A 15,128-nucleotide genomic window follows, 5' to 3' on the forward strand; every position below is an offset into this window, starting at 1 on the left:
ATATAATAATATATTATTACTTTTTTCCTTCTTAGTAAAAAAATTAAGTATTAAGTAAAAGTATTATAAGGTAAGGAAATATAGTTTAATAGTATTATAGTTATACTATATACTTTTAGTTATAATACTATAAAAAATAAAGCTTATATAATAAAATATATTTAGGGATATTTTTAATATATTTTAATTTATTAACTATAGTAATTTTAAATTAATTATAAAAAAATTAGAAGCTATTGCTATTAATTTATCGATTTTCTTACTAATTTCTTACTAAGCAGCTATCCTATAATTTTGCCGCCTACTTTATAAGTGGGGCTCCCTTTTGGTCAGATCTACGGGTAAGGACTAACAGGCACTTGTCGTTCTGCTATATCTAAATGGCATCTCATATTTACGCACAAATTACATCTTTATATGCCGGGCCACACGTTCTCAAGAAGGCGGCACACCGTCTGTTACCTTACCATATGGTAGTGACGAGTAATCACCAAAGCAAGAGTAGTCGAATTGTGCCTTTTCTGCCATCTTGTCCTGAACCTCGATGAATGTATCCAGATCACACCAGCCGTCCTTACGGTTGACGTCACATTCCGGAAAACTCCTGCCCAGAGGCACAGTGCGTTGGTTGAGTACAAAGTGAATGTACTTGGTCTCTTTGCCATCAAGGTAGCCATCCCTCTTCGGTGAGACAGGGCTGGGCGCCTTAATGATTTCGATGTCTAAGCGTGCACCGAAAGGGGTCAGTTTAGAAACAACGAACTCATGTTCGCCGGGATATTTATCAGTGGGGAGCTCCTCGGCAAATTGGCGAAGGCCAAAGGCTGTCAGGATAGAGATAATGTTGGTGTCGTGAGAAAAGTCAAAGTAAAGGCTTTGGTTCAGAGGAAATGTCTCCTTCATGCTATCCAGTGTCGTGTTGATCTGGGAGCCAGAGTAACCAAGGGTGTGATTCTTGAGCCTTGCCATGACCTCTTGCTGGTAGCCAAGGCCAGTAGCTCGCTGTAACTCTGGTTAGCAGAGTTCGGGTTGCCAGAAAAGTCAACTTACGCCTACTGGGCTTTGGAACCCAGCCCCCGAAGAGAATCCAAGGTCGATAGAGTAGCCAAAGTGTTCCCATTCCTCGTATGTAAAGAGGTCACAGAATCTACTAAAGCCATAGGCAACAGTTTCATAAGGACACATGTTTTGTGCAGCCCAGACGTCTGCTGGTGTCCACGTGAAACCCTTTGTCACGTTATTGAATCGGGCAGTTGCTAAGTGAATTTTTAGTTGTTGGTCTGCATATCTGGTGGAGAGACATACCGTCTTCGAGGTACTTTTCATACCATGCGGCTACAGGAGTCACATAGTCCGCCTTGTCGGAGTTGGGGCAGTTCAGTCCTCCAGCAAGGGAGTTGTTAAAACCAGGGGCCTCGATAATCACTTCGATAGTGGCATTATTGGTCCTGCTGCTGTCAGAATGCTGCAGCAAACACCTTGGACGAATCACGCTTACCACTCGAGGCCAAAGAAGCCAGCCATCCAGTTTTCTGCAGATTTCAGCATGCGATCCTGGGTCTAAACACTGTCAGTATCTCGAGACCTGGTTGGCATATGGACGATGTTCACATACTGTAGTTCGGACGATGAGTTTGCTTTGAGGGTTGTACAAGCTACCATACATGTAACTATGCAAAACGCCTAAACTCTTTATTAGTTTGAGGATTCTAATTCTGAAAAGATAAACGCTTACCAGACTCGAAGAGCTCCTGTCGACCCCTTGGGACTAGGATGGCCTTTCCGAGTTCGTACTTCCAGTCCATCAAAAACTCAAGGGCACCGCTGGTCTTGAGGCCGGCCGAAGCATTGGCAAGTCGCTCACCAAGGGTTGCGACATTCGAACCTGGAGTTGGATAACGAGCACCATGGCGAGAAAGCATCTGGACTTGAACGATCTCAGCACCTGGAGGGATTGGATACTCGTCCACGCCGAAGCCTGTAGATGGAGAATAAGGACTCAGGTAACCCATCATCTGGAAGATGCTTCGGTTGCCCTCCTTCATGCCTTGGATAGGGATAGATGTCTGCAACGGATCATTGGGAACAAAGGTGGCAGTAGGCTCAAAGACGTGGGTTTGTGCCATGAAAGCCGGCTTTCCAGTTTCGGTAACACCGGGCCATAGTTGCGGCGACGTCTGAAAATACTGGGGAACTCGGGGTGGGTCGCCCGGGCATGAGCCGGAGCCGGAGCCGGAGAAGGCAAGCGGGAGGCTAAGATAGAGGTTTATGGCCATAAGAATAACAACAAGGCCTGATAGAAGCATTATGGTGTTCCTGTATGAACGAATTGGGCCACGCGGTATGATTGGGTGAGTGGGAGGCTCCCTAGGGCCACCATCGTGGCCATCGCCCTCATCTTGATGCACTGGCTGGTAGCCCGAAGCACCCGGAGCTGCTTTTGACTTGAGAATTCCTGAGGCTGGAGCCATATTGATACAAGGTTGGTTCGATGTTGATGGGTAGACAGTAGGTTGGTGCGCGATAACTAGGCTGTCTCAACAACCACTCTCTATGACCGGCATAAGCGAACGAAGATTGGGCTGTAGTGTGTACCCCTTTGGCACGGGGCTCTGTCTTGGGAGAAGTAATCTCAATGGCAGTGGATAGTTGATGAAACAATCCGTTCAATCTACTCCGTACACCCTGGGAAACTGATGGAGGAAAGAGGAGAGGGGGGAGGGGGGGGGAGAAGAATCAGACGGGGGTGTCGCTCTGAGGCGACAAGTGCTATAATTTGAGGGTGCAGAGTTGGATCGATTTGCTTAATGATGTTCTTGATGATGTTGCTTCTTTGAAGATTGGCTGAGGCACCGAAGTGATTGCCCCTGCGCGTTAGGAGCAGCCCGCCTTGTGCAAGTGGAAGGTGGCCAATTGGATGATCAGCCACGCACTGTGTTAGGTTACCTTATGTACAGTCCACAGGGATAGCAAATGTGCATTTCCGCGATTTTTTAGGTATATATTCCTACAACGGAATTAAATATACCAATAAGATCAGAAAGGCTCAGTATATCTATGGAGATAATACTAGAGTAATCAGCAAGGGAAATATAGCAGATTAGCCACTGGAAGAAGTACCGATTTTACATTTGCTATCCCTGAGGGCTGTATCATGGATCCCCTTCAAGCCCTGTTAGACAGGGGAAGGAATCCGATCTTCGGCTGTCCGTAACACCGAGGGGCATTTTCTAGCGCCCCTGCAGGTCAACAGCAGATGAAATGATACTGTATCGTAGACACTGTACTGATATTGCTAGGTCGCTTAATACCCACAACAGAAACAAGCGCCAGGATCGCCAAACCCCGTGACAATGGATCTCATCTCATGGGATCTCACCGTCGTTTCCACCTCACTTTTATCAGATCTCAAGTTTATTTTGAGCATGTAATCTATGTAAACCTAGTCGTAACTGTCTTCGTTGCCTCTTCTCTCAGCGCCTCAACACCTCATTCATAATCCTAATGCATATGGCCTGTTTCGCTGGCAACGTGTCATTCTAGTCGTATATCGAGGCCCGTCCTCTCTTGCCAATCTCGTCAAGGATTAGCGATATTTGTTGTCTCCAAGAGCTGTAACATGTCGCTATCTTTGTCATCGTGTGCAGGCCAGTTCTCATTGTTTTCAGGCACAGAGCGCAAGGCTAATCCCGGGTTTCTCAGCTTGGAAAACGCTGCTAGCCAAGGTACCTACCCTATCATGGTATCACAACCATCATTCATCAGGAACAGAAGCATATCTGCCTGTGGACCGTTAAAAAATTATCGTCTTCCTCCCTTCGATCTGCTCTGAAAGTCAGCCACTTCGTCATCGATCCTAGCTAGGCATTCTTGACCGCCATTAATCAATCCTTGACCAAAGTTCATTTCGAGGAACGGGAGAAAGCATCCTCGTGACACAAGATGTAATGCAAGGTGGATCTGTACGGAGTACTCTGTATACATAGAGACAACGCTGAGATGACGATGGAAAACAAAGCAAGCTCTCTGAATCTGACCCTCGGTGGGTGGCTTCGGCCGAGCAAAAAGCAAAAGCCCCATTCAGTCATTTTCGCTCTCACAGAAGCAGACCAGACAAGAATCCGAGACCATGAGCACTAGGTATTGTACATTCTCGCCTTATATCCAATACCATATTTGCCTTTGCTGTCTCACCTAACCAATCATCTAAAACTAAGCACATCTTAACCAACTACCTATCGAAAGCAAGTCATTCTTGTGTCAGCCATTCCATCCAGATTCTGTGCCAAATCTGAGACCATCATCTCATCTTACTTCTTGTCTCAGCACGCAACTCTCGTTAAGAAACAGCCACATTTCTTCCTTGGGATCTGCTCGCATTGGACAAGTCCCCCCACCGAGGCGTTGCATCCCTGGTCACCACCATGGTCACAGCCCTCGTCGTCTTGAGTATTATGCCGGCCAGCCTTCAAGCCTCGTTGTCTCGTCTGACCGCATCGCAGCTATGGGAATGCGTTCGTTTCGTCTGGCTCTATTCTGCATTCTAAATTCGGAACAAGGGATTTGCATGCTTAAGTACCCCTGACCGTTGCCAATGGGAGAGTGCACAACTCTCTGCCGTGGGACTCCCGGCTTATTCCCAACCTAAACGAAACAAGTCTTGTAGCTGGGTACCCGTTGGCTCGAGCCGGGGGGGGGCCAACTAAGCAAGCTTAGTTGGGCACAAAAGTGCGATACAGTCACAAAAACCTGATACAGCTGAACACACCAAAAGTCAAGATTTACAGTATAATTTCTAGTAACTTTAGTATTTAATAACTAATTAAGGAAAAATATTATATAAGCAAGCTAAATATTATAAAATAGCTTAAAATTAGCTTTATAAGCTACTATTTTTAGAATTATTTTTACTATTTTATTTAATATAGTTTTAAATTCTTTAAAATACTAAGATTTTAAAAAAATCCTTTTTTTAAGTTTCTTAAGGAAAAACTGGTTTTTATTTAATTATTAATTCTAGAAAAATACTATAAAGATAACTTAAATATAGAGAAAATTTACTTTTTTTAAGCTATATTATATAAATTATTCTATTTTGCTGACTAATCTAGTTATATAGATAACTAAAAATATATCTATTTTTTTAGCTATATATGACTTTTATACGTAATTTTTGGTGGTCTTGGTCGTATTAGCCTTTTGTGACTGTATCGCACTTTTGTGCCCAACTAAGCTTGCTTAGTTGGCCCCCCCCCGGCTCGAGCCAACGGGTACTCGTACGAATTAGTCTTGTCACACTATCATATATCACTTTGATAGGCTTCTGTACCTAAGCATCTTGATCTAAGTTATGCATGCGATTCCTTGTGTTCGGCTGTCCCTATTGGGTGCTAATACTGTATGAGCCTTAAACACACTTATTAATCCTTGATTTCTCTTTTTCGACCAAGGCCCATTCTGCCATGCCCACAAAGTCGGATACCACGCTGTACCGACAGACAGGTTCGCCTGAGACATGATAAACCATTCTTGTTACTTTTCCGCGACCGTGACACCCCAAATAAAAAAGAAAGAAAAAAGAGACAGAAAACATAAAAAAATACTCAAACTCGAGTGCATGACCTTTTCCCATAACTTTTGATTTCTCCCCCGTTCCCTCCAGATTCCCTATTGCCCTTTTTATGCGCCTCGGTTCCAAAGTCGATAAGCACCCCATTATCTCATAATGTCTCGCGAGCATGCATGAATGCATGCGAGTTCACCCCACAACTGAGGTTGCTCTAAGCGCTAGACGCACAGTTTTAGTTGGCCTGAGACCTGAGGGGGAAGAAACCGTCTGGCATGGGCTCAATGTGCCAGATCTTGGGTGCTTCCTTGTTGAAAGCAGCGGACCACTCTTGTGTCAGGTCTGCAGGGAGCTTCCATCCCAGCTCGTCGTCGCGGAGTCTCATGCGTACCAAGTGTCGACGTTCCCAGGCAGCCTCACCGTTGACGAAGCCTTCTCGGCGATGCAAGATTGTGAGGTTGTTAATGAAATGCATGTCACCTGCACGTGTGTTGATCTCCAGCTGAGTCGCCTTGGCAATGGTCTCAATGGAGTCCAATGCCTCCATCTGGCGTGGCGTAACGGCGGGAAGGTTGGTAGGGCGTGGGTGAATTTCATTCCCTGTAAGAGCTACACGCCCAAAGTTGATCAACACTTTCCCCTCGTGATGAAAGAGGACTGGTCGGCACTGGAAACGAGGTCTATCGCGGTATAGCGTGTCAGTGGATGGACTCCTTGTTTATCGCTGTGATGGAAAGAACAAGTCAAGTGGATGTAGATAATCAAGTGACTGAACTTACAGGGCGAATGGCCAGTCGGAGCGAGCAAGAGTGCGGATCATGTCCGGACGGCTAGTAGCAAGAACATTGTAGACAGTGTAGGCTGAGGCGATGATGCATTTGCCTCCAGAGACAGCGGTGCTACGTGTGAGCCAACTGACTATGTCACCAGCTTCCTCATTGTGGAAATTCTAGAGCAGAAGTTAGCCTTGTTGACTATTCCCTCCAGGAATTATAAAGAAAGATTAGCATACGATGGGAGAGGTGGAGTGTCGATGGTGACCAGCCTTGAGCTTGGATGAGTTGTCGGCGACAATATGGACTACAAATATGTCAATGAGGAAGAAACAAGGTAATGGGATCGTTCGAGCCAACCTAGCATATTGCCTTTTCGATCTTGACGCCCATGACGATTGGCAATGTAAGACTGAATGCCAAGATACAGCACACTCAAGTCCTCGACTGAGTACTTTTGAGGATCAAGGCCACGAATGACACCAAAGCCCTTGCCTTGGTGCACGTCTTGGCGGATACGATCCAGTCTTGGTCCCAGAGTGGGAAGAGGGAAGTTGTCTCGGGAGACACAATCCCCGTCAAGTCCCAAGGCTGGTTGGTGTTAGCCGCATGATCAACGCCACGGCAGCAGCGCCTCAGGAAAAGAGACGTACCTTTAAAGACCAGCAAAGCATTGTCAACTTCCTGCAGATCGGATTCGCTCAGAGTGTGGATGAATTCCGATTCATCCGTGAATTGAGGACCAACCCAAGCCATAGGCTCGTCGAGAAACTTGGGCCACCCTTCGGGGACCCCAGCCGGCCCATGTGCCACGCGACTGACACAGCCGGCGGCCGCAGGAGCTAGTTCAACGGCCGGGCTCGGACCAATGATGGGCCCAACTATGGAAGATGCCATGGTAATGGTTCCTGAGGGAGAGGTAGCGCTGGTGCCTTGGTGGGGGTGTCTTGATACTGAGGTACTCTGTCAGCCAGCCTCTTACATGAGAAAAGGGATGTGTACGTTTTGTTAAGAACCTAGGTACGTTACGAAACACAACGGGCCGTTGTCTGATGACGGCTGGTATAAGTCAGGATCTGCGTGGAGACCTAGTGGATCAGGAAGAGATCGAATATGAAAGATGATATGTGATGTGAGCTGAAGGTGTGCTGGGGTGTTGAAAGAGAGGTGAACAAGATGAAAGGAAAGGAATGGAATCTCTGATGGTGCGAGGCGTCTACTTAAATGTGTTTGCTTCATGGAAGGCGGAGATCAAAACAGAAGGGAAAAGGAACGTTGACACTATCGTCGTGGCAAGTGCCTTTGGTCAAGGTATAGTGACGTTGGAGGCGCCTCCAATTTCGAAATTCCTTGAAGAGTAACATAAATAGAAGGCGCAACTTACAGTCGAGATCAAGAGTAGCAGCAGGCGAGGAACGAGGAAAGGATGGGAGGTGCAAGGTGTTAGAAACACGGCAATAACGATGGATGTCAAGCAAATTGCAGCACAGACGAACAGTTCTTGACGAGCGAGATTGAGGTTGAGATTGTTGAGGAATATCAGAAGAACGTTCAGACTAAGTAGGAGGCTAGTAGGGTATTATTATAGCTTTTCTAAGATGTTTGGAAATCGGTGGCAGCCCTGTTCAAATTTAGAGATGGAGGTGAAGCTCCTTGGAAATGCGGCTCTTGGAAGTAGGTACTGAAGTTGTGTAACCTTCTTCCATGCTTCTTTCCGTCCCTGTTTTCTCGGATTCGATGAGAGAGAAGGCAGGTACAAAGAAAATTTTCACTTAGATCTGCTTTTCGTTCCATGCCCGGCTTCCACATCAAATTTTCAGTACCTCTTCTACCTACCTTACTTACCTTAGGACCTGGGTAGCTACCTTCCCTTACCTTACACCACTTACACAGGGATTGTTGAGGAGATAGCATCGGGTTGGCACTTCCAAGTTGGCAGGGTTAGAGACAGGGTATACGTAGATCGGGTACTTGCGTAGCCGTGCTCGTGGTATGGCAGGTCGCAGATACGCGGCGGCAGAAGGCTGTAACAGGACCCAGCAACGCGGGTATTCGCTGGATTGCCCTGACTTCCTGCCATAGTCGTTCCAGCGCTAACGGGTTGAACAATCAAAGTGCCTGGTCAGGTACCGGTATCTTCAGGGCGGGAAACGGAACGAGCAGACAAATTCTGAGGTACCTATCAATTGGAGGTGAGTAAGTGCCTTGCCGTTGATCCTGTACTTCATTCGTGGCTCCTCGCTTTTCCATGTCACCTGGTGAGTGCCCGGGTTGCTCAAAGCCTCAAAAGTCCTGGGTAGCAACATAAACTCTGGGTCGTCTCTCATTGCAAGGGAGGAGGAGGAGGAGGAGGAGGAAACGAGACCAGGAGAGACGAGAGAGCACTGTAACATTCCTTGGGGAAACGGGTCCGGGCACTTGATTAGAGTAGAAAGAAAAAGGAAAAAAAGGAAAGGAGAAGGAAAATCGATAGAAGTACCAAGCCTAGCCCAGCAAGGGTTGATTGATGTATGTGTATGGTTCCAAACTGTACTAAGTTGGTTGAGAAAAGCAAAACACCAAAGGCTAAGAATGAACATGAGCTAAGACTAGGAGAGGCTCAGACTCAAGCTCAGCTGAGAGCCCAATCCTAGCTTAACCGAACTGGAGTAGCATGGTACCTTAGGTAAGGATGATACTTCGTGTTGATCCCCCAGCAACTTAGTAGCTACAGTACCTCGTAGCTTTCTTGCCCACCTAGGAGGTAATTTTAGGGGTGTTTTAAAAGTGGCTCGCTATTGGCTTACTCCATACCTATATGCACCTTGTTGGTTCGTTATTTATCTATCTGTGGCTGGCTGGCGTCACCTTTACAGTAACTACTAGATTAGCACTACTCCGTACTCCGTTGCTGTGCTACTATACCTAGGCACTAGGCACTAAGTATTGTGTCCGTTCAACAAGTAGACAAGGGCCCCCAAAAAACACGGCAGTCGACATTGATCCTTTGGCAAATGGCTAAACTTTACTTGAGGTGTTGTACAGCTTCATTGGTTGGCGGATTATATCCGTTGTCACCCGCTTAGCTTAGGTTTGTCTGGTTCGTTTCTCGGGTCCTAATTACTGGTTCCCCGTCAAACCAACGCCAAAGAATGGTGCCCAGGCGACGCGGACACCTCGGACGACAGTCAAAGCAAAGCAAAGCAAAGCAAAGAAAGGAAAGGAAAGACGAGGCAAGGGACATGCAAATAGACGCGTCTCATTTCATACTTCCCTCCCGTTTGTCCCGTCGTCATCTCTCCGCCGCTCTTCCCGGTGGATACACAACCTGAATAATAGTAGACGTTCTAATAAACCACACAGCATGTAGGAAGCACATATATCATGTGGTACTCCGTACACAGTGCTGCATTATCCACACTATCAGACCAACAAGTCTACCTGTTAAGCCAAGTCAAGTCAGAGCACAGCTGCGGTGTGAAAGGCCCGGGGTTTGTCAAGTGCCGCACAACCAGGCCCGGCCCGTCCGGCATCCCTCCGCGAGCCAACCCTCAGCGAGCTTGGTACATATAAACCTTTGATCCGCCTCGTGTTTCTGTGCAACGCGGAAGCCGTCAAAACGCAGCAGCCCGTCTCCCACCGACACTCGGTGAGCAAACTCTCGCCTCTTTCTGTAGGTGGCCGCACACTCTCTCGGTGTACCTGTCCTTCTCCTCTCACCGGCATCCCTTTTTCTTCCATCGCATCGCAATTTGTTGGCGTGCACTCCGTTTCCTCCTGTTACATTGATTGTTTCGCCTACGACCCTCCTCCCCACTGCTTTGCCGTGTCCCGCATCGTGAACTGGTTCATGTGGCGGTTTGTCGGGACTGAACAAGAACGATCAATCTCTTTGGCTATAGCACCCTCACCCGGCCCTCCGCACCCAATTTAGGTGTTTATGTCATTCCCCTTCAAACCATCACACCAGCTCGGCTCTTTCTCTGAACCTCATCTGCTCTTGACCGCCTTTTCGTAACCAAAACTACCCTGACATTTTTAAAATGGTTTCCATTATCGTTATCATCGTCATCGTCATCGTCATTATGGCCGTTACTGTTGCCGCCGTCATCCACATTCACCGCCTAGACCGCCCTTCATTCGCTTCGTATACAGTCTCAGTTCCTGCACCTCCGCTGTGAGTACAGCATCTTCTCAAACTCTGCGCCTACGCAGTTGGTCCCAAGTCACCCATTGCCTCCCTTCTACCACAGAAGACAACCAGAAATGTTATTGGCCAACCAAACCCAATCATATTGTTGTTCGAGGTTGCCAGTTGGTCTCGAACAATTGGCTGACAAAAAAGTAATCATGCTCGTACACGGCCTTGTTCCGGATTTCCTCCCATTGCAACGCTGAAACCACAGAGTTCAAGTTAGCATCAATTCAGAGAGCCATGGTCCCAGCCAGTATGGTTCTTCATCCCCAAGGGTCGACTTACCATGTCGCCTAGCCAGGTTGCTAGTATGATGGACAAACTTGATCTTTTCTTCATCCAAGCCTGCCAGTGTTCGCAAGTCTTGGTCTTTGCAATCTTCCGAGAAAGGGTAGATGCCCTTGTTACAGTAGTGGAAATGTGCGAGCAAGATGTTTGCGCCTGTTCAATCCCTAGTCAGCAAGCGCTTCTCTGCAGGATGAACCGGGGTGATTGTGTGTCTCTTACCTAGGTGGTATTCTTTCACCTTTTCCTCACGCGCAAATCGTCGCTGTAAGTACATCGAAAATCAGCAAACTTCGCACGCCACTGTCGACTTTCGGGCTATCTTACCTTCATGCCGTGCTTCTTCGCGTATCCAGCGTCATGAGCTGTAATGAGAGCTGTGTTATGCAAAAGAATGAAGATCACAAGATACGTCACTAGCCAAGTACTCTGCTTGTTCTTTGACATCATCTTCTGGAGTTTGTCCAGAAGCTCCCTTCGCAGCTTGGTTTGTATGTGGTGAATCAGGATAAGATCCATCTGGGCGCCAAGTACAGGCGGAAGAGGGATCTTGCCATGGTTCGGGTTTGTTTCGTCCAGGATGTTTTGCTTCATCCCCAAGGTCTCTTCTCCAACAATGAAGCTCGACCGGGTTGTCAGACGAATCGACATCCATAACAAGAGCGTATGATGAATAAGTTCCACACACTCTGGCGTAGTGGACGGGTCTTTGAATATTTTCCAAGCACGTAAGTACGTTCGGAATAGTAGGCCTTCAGGTGGGCCAAGCAACTTGGTAAAAGCATCCTGCATGCTATTCTCAATGTGCTCCAGGTACTCTTTCTTCGCCTCCTCGAGGTTTACCATCGCATACGGAGGAATCTTCACTGATTTCTTGACGCCCTTGTAATCCCAAGTACGTTCCAGCTTGTCACCAGCTTGAGGAATGAATCGCTGAACCTTCACCTTAACAAACTTATTCGATAGCCCCTCGGACAGATATATGGTTCTGGGCTCTTCAGTCGTAGCCCAGCTCTGTATCGGATCCGAGATGTTGTTGGTCCATCGTCGTGTCCATTCATAACCGGGAACTTGGCCCGGTTTGAAAAGTCGGATATCTGTTATTTTGTATCTGAGGCAAGGAAAGCGCCCCGCCCTCGAATTGGAGACCTTTTTGCATGTCAAACAGGCCCCTCCCTCTTCCTCGGGGTTGTTTTCACACTGCATCACTGGTTAGTGGCCTTTGCGCACCAGCCAAAAAGCTCATTACAAGTAACGTATCGTCTTATGTAACAGAACCGGGAAGTGTTACTTACACGAATTCTTTGCATTCTGCACCTGATACAGGAACCAATCTTTCGGGTTTGGGCAGTTTGTTCACGGAGATTTGGGTCCTTGAACGGACCTCTCTTTCCCCCTCTTTGGTTAGTGAGCACGATTTCAAAATTGGCTTGTTGATCCATTAGAGACCACCCGTTCTGCACAGTATCTTCACCAAGTTGAGTATTCATTAGCATACCATATTGGGAAACGCTATCGGGTGGAGCCAAGCCCTGGTGAGTAATGGCATTTGTGTCAATAAGGCTAGGGTCGCAACTATAGCCAACCTGTGGAAATGCCTTGGTGTCAAGCTGTTGACTGGGCATTAATACTTGATTCTCCAGCGGTGGTTCCTCTTTGAAAGCTTGGGCGACGTAAAAGTCTCCAGCTGGTAGGTGAGGTTGATGAGTTGGCCCAGGTCCACTCATCACAGGCTCTGCTAACGCCGTCTGATCAGAGATGAGAGGAAAGTTGACAAGGGGAGCAACATTCAAGTTAGGTTGCTGAAAGCTGTAATCTGGCTGTTGGCCAGAGCTGAGAGTTGTGTTATCATACGGTTCAGATGGTGGCATTGTCATAGCAGGTTGTTTTTCTGCCATGTAAGGAGCATCTGGGCCAGAAACTGCCGGTGCAGAGCTCGGTAACTGTTGATAGCCTTTCAGGGTGATGTCAGCGATGATCTCAGGTGTACGTCGGGCGATCGGGCAACGTTAGGAGAGTCAGGTGCTTACCATCTTGATGTCTTGGGTCCCAGCCACAACATGGGCAGAAGAACAAGGTCAGATCCGCCATACGCCTGGTTAATGGGGAAGCAGAAGACGGAATTGAGTTCTGGCCACAGTCGTCCCAGCTTGAAGATGCCCCATAATGCTCATCACGTTGACTGTAAGGTCCTGATAATGGGAGTTTCATCAGAGGTCCCTGGGACGAAGCCGGTCCTTGCTCGGGTGTCATTGGAACCGATGGTGCAAGCCTTCTCCTCTTCCTACAATGCTCTTGTTCAATCAGTTGATGTAATTGAGTACCAGAGGCTATTCCATAGAACTGTGCCAGTTGGTCAAGATTATCTTGGATCTCAAATGGTATAAAGGTGAAGTCGTCATTCACGAGAGGGGTGAAAGATATTGACGAAGGGCCCGGATCTTCAACTCCCGGTTGGAGGAGAGGCCTCTTAACTTTGGAAGGATAATGTGGATTCTATAGAAAAAATCAATTCACCGCACATTTGGGTCTCGTAGGGAGGGGCCTAGGGCAAGATCAGGGAGAAGATGCTTGTCCGAGAGTCATGGCACGAGAGCCACGACGGGGCTGCGAGAAGAGGAAACGGTGGTGATTGGCAACAGCCGCAGGGGTTATGCAAATAGAACGATAGGACGGGGGATCGATGATATAACTCCATGCAGCTTGCCGCCAACCGGGGAGAGAAACTCTTACCATAATGGCTGCAGTGAGACAGGACAGGGTGTGGAACAAACACTGCCTAGCAGTAGGAGTAAGAACAGAAAGACGAAGGTCAAGGTACCACCACGCGGAATCAAACTCGACGAAATACAGTCAATGACAAAGAAGAGCTAGCTTGCCCGGTTTGTCTCTCAGAAGCGGTGGTCAAAAATGAGCGACGCCGGGGTGAGAAGAGGGGGAGTGTGGTGGGAGGCTAATGTGCCACGAAAGCCATCACCAGGCACTTGAAGTTGAAACCCCCCGTAGTGCGCCGAGTGGAGTACCAGCGATGGCCGAAGTCAAAACGACGGCCAAGAGAAGGATACCAGACGGTCGGGAATAGAAAATACTGTGATGAGAGAGGCGAAGAATCCGGGGAAGCTAGGCGGAAAGGCGATAAGTAGGTATGTTAGCGCAAACCCAATCAGGTCGTTGAGGCTCCTTGCCAGCAGATAGGAAGGTCGATGAGATGTTGGTGTGCTGATCGTAGCCGCCAACCTGAGAACCTCGAGCCTGAGTACGATTAGGACAGGACGTGGAGCCTTGTCCACCCCGTCCACTGCTTTAGCAACAAGGCGGGCTGAGCTGTCGTGGTACTGGCGACAGAACGTGGAGTGAGTAGCCGGTGGTGCTGGCACTGGTGTTTGCACGGTTGAGCGAAATCAGCGCAATATGCTTGCGGCCGCGATCGTATGGATGACGGCTGATGCGGGCTGCGGGCTGAGCAAGTATGCGGCTGGCGGTGTGGTGGTTGTAGTGACTGGGCGTTGAGCGCTTCAAGCAACGGCTTGACTGTCTACTGGGAACGGTGATGATGAACGAGTCTGTGAGAGAGGAAAGTGGACTCGGTGAGGACGGCGTTGACATGGCCTCGTGCTGAGTAGTTTTTGACCGGTCTGAGGGGTACCATGGGAGTGGCAGGGGGCCTTCTGATTGTAGTGCTCAGGCTTGTCAGGCAAAGGATTTTGGGATATTACCCGCTCTGCCGGTTCAGTGCACCTGAAGTTCTCGATCTTATGTTAGGGATTGGAACATGCTATTAGAAGTCATTTGGTGGGGCGATTAGCAAAAAAGAAACAGTATAAAAGCTTCGTTCGTGGCTTAGGAACTTGGCTACTGAAAACTGAGGGTGATTTGAATCGAGCGTAGTCCTAAACAACAATGCAGCTCAATCTTTTGGCAATCAATCGAATCTTCGGATCGGGTCATTGTTCCATAGCCACGGAGCCTAGTCATGCCAATGGTTAATTCGTGCATTGAAATGGCCATGTGACTGACATGGGGCTGACCAATGTTGGTCATGGCTGCACAGTTGCACAGCTGGGGTTGGATGATGTACCATTTTCAAATTGCTTTTTTTCACTCACAGGATCTCGCAACGCCAACCCGCCCGGCCTCGGGGTGAAATAAGACGTCTGACGCTGGAATCCACATTTACCATACAAAATCGGATCTTCATGTCAGACGTTTTATTTCACCCCCTAGCCCGGGTATCTCACATCAGGAAGAGGAAAAGTACTGTACATCGTCAACTCCGCAACGTAGCAAAGGTTCCCAAAGGTACTTGGATCGCCAAGCAGTTCAGAAGAAA

The 15,128-nt window shown here is 48.0% G+C and overlaps 3 protein-coding genes across 3 annotated transcripts; all 3 read right to left on the bottom strand.

Moving 5' to 3' along the window:
- Positions 1 to 435: 435 nt before the first annotated feature.
- On the bottom strand, positions 436 to 2,471 carry FSUBG_7086 (phytase; the record flags this gene model as incomplete). Its single annotated transcript, XM_036685353.1, has 6 exons — positions 436 to 1,002; positions 1,051 to 1,256; positions 1,306 to 1,448; positions 1,499 to 1,560; positions 1,616 to 1,683; positions 1,736 to 2,471. The coding sequence occupies 6 exons, from the start codon at positions 2,469 to 2,471 to the stop codon at positions 436 to 438; spliced, it is 1,782 nt and encodes a 593-aa protein (XP_036537349.1).
- A 3,330-nt stretch (positions 2,472 to 5,801) lies between these two features.
- Positions 5,802 to 7,236, bottom strand: FSUBG_7087 (uncharacterized protein; the record flags this gene model as incomplete). The annotated part of the gene is made up of 5 exons (XM_036685354.1): positions 5,802 to 6,246; positions 6,346 to 6,515; positions 6,579 to 6,646; positions 6,700 to 6,930; positions 6,993 to 7,236. 5 exons carry the CDS (start codon positions 7,234 to 7,236, stop codon positions 5,802 to 5,804), a joined length of 1,158 nt encoding a protein of 385 aa, XP_036537350.1.
- Positions 7,237 to 10,608: 3,372 nt separating this feature from the next.
- On the bottom strand, positions 10,609 to 14,404 carry FSUBG_7088 (uncharacterized protein; the record flags this gene model as incomplete). The annotated part of the gene is made up of 8 exons (XM_036685355.1): positions 10,609 to 10,712; positions 10,799 to 10,954; positions 11,021 to 11,063; positions 11,126 to 11,998; positions 12,094 to 12,752; positions 12,829 to 13,294; positions 13,958 to 14,050; positions 14,135 to 14,404. The coding sequence occupies 8 exons, from the start codon at positions 14,402 to 14,404 to the stop codon at positions 10,609 to 10,611; spliced, it is 2,664 nt and encodes an 887-aa protein (XP_036537351.1).
- Positions 14,405 to 15,128: the final 724 nt, after the last annotated feature.

The sequence above is a fragment of the Fusarium subglutinans genome (assembly GCF_013396075.1).
Source record: "Fusarium subglutinans strain NRRL 66333 chromosome Unknown NRRL66333_c0000088, whole genome shotgun sequence".
Lineage (NCBI taxonomy): Eukaryota > Fungi > Ascomycota > Sordariomycetes > Hypocreales > Nectriaceae > Fusarium > Fusarium subglutinans.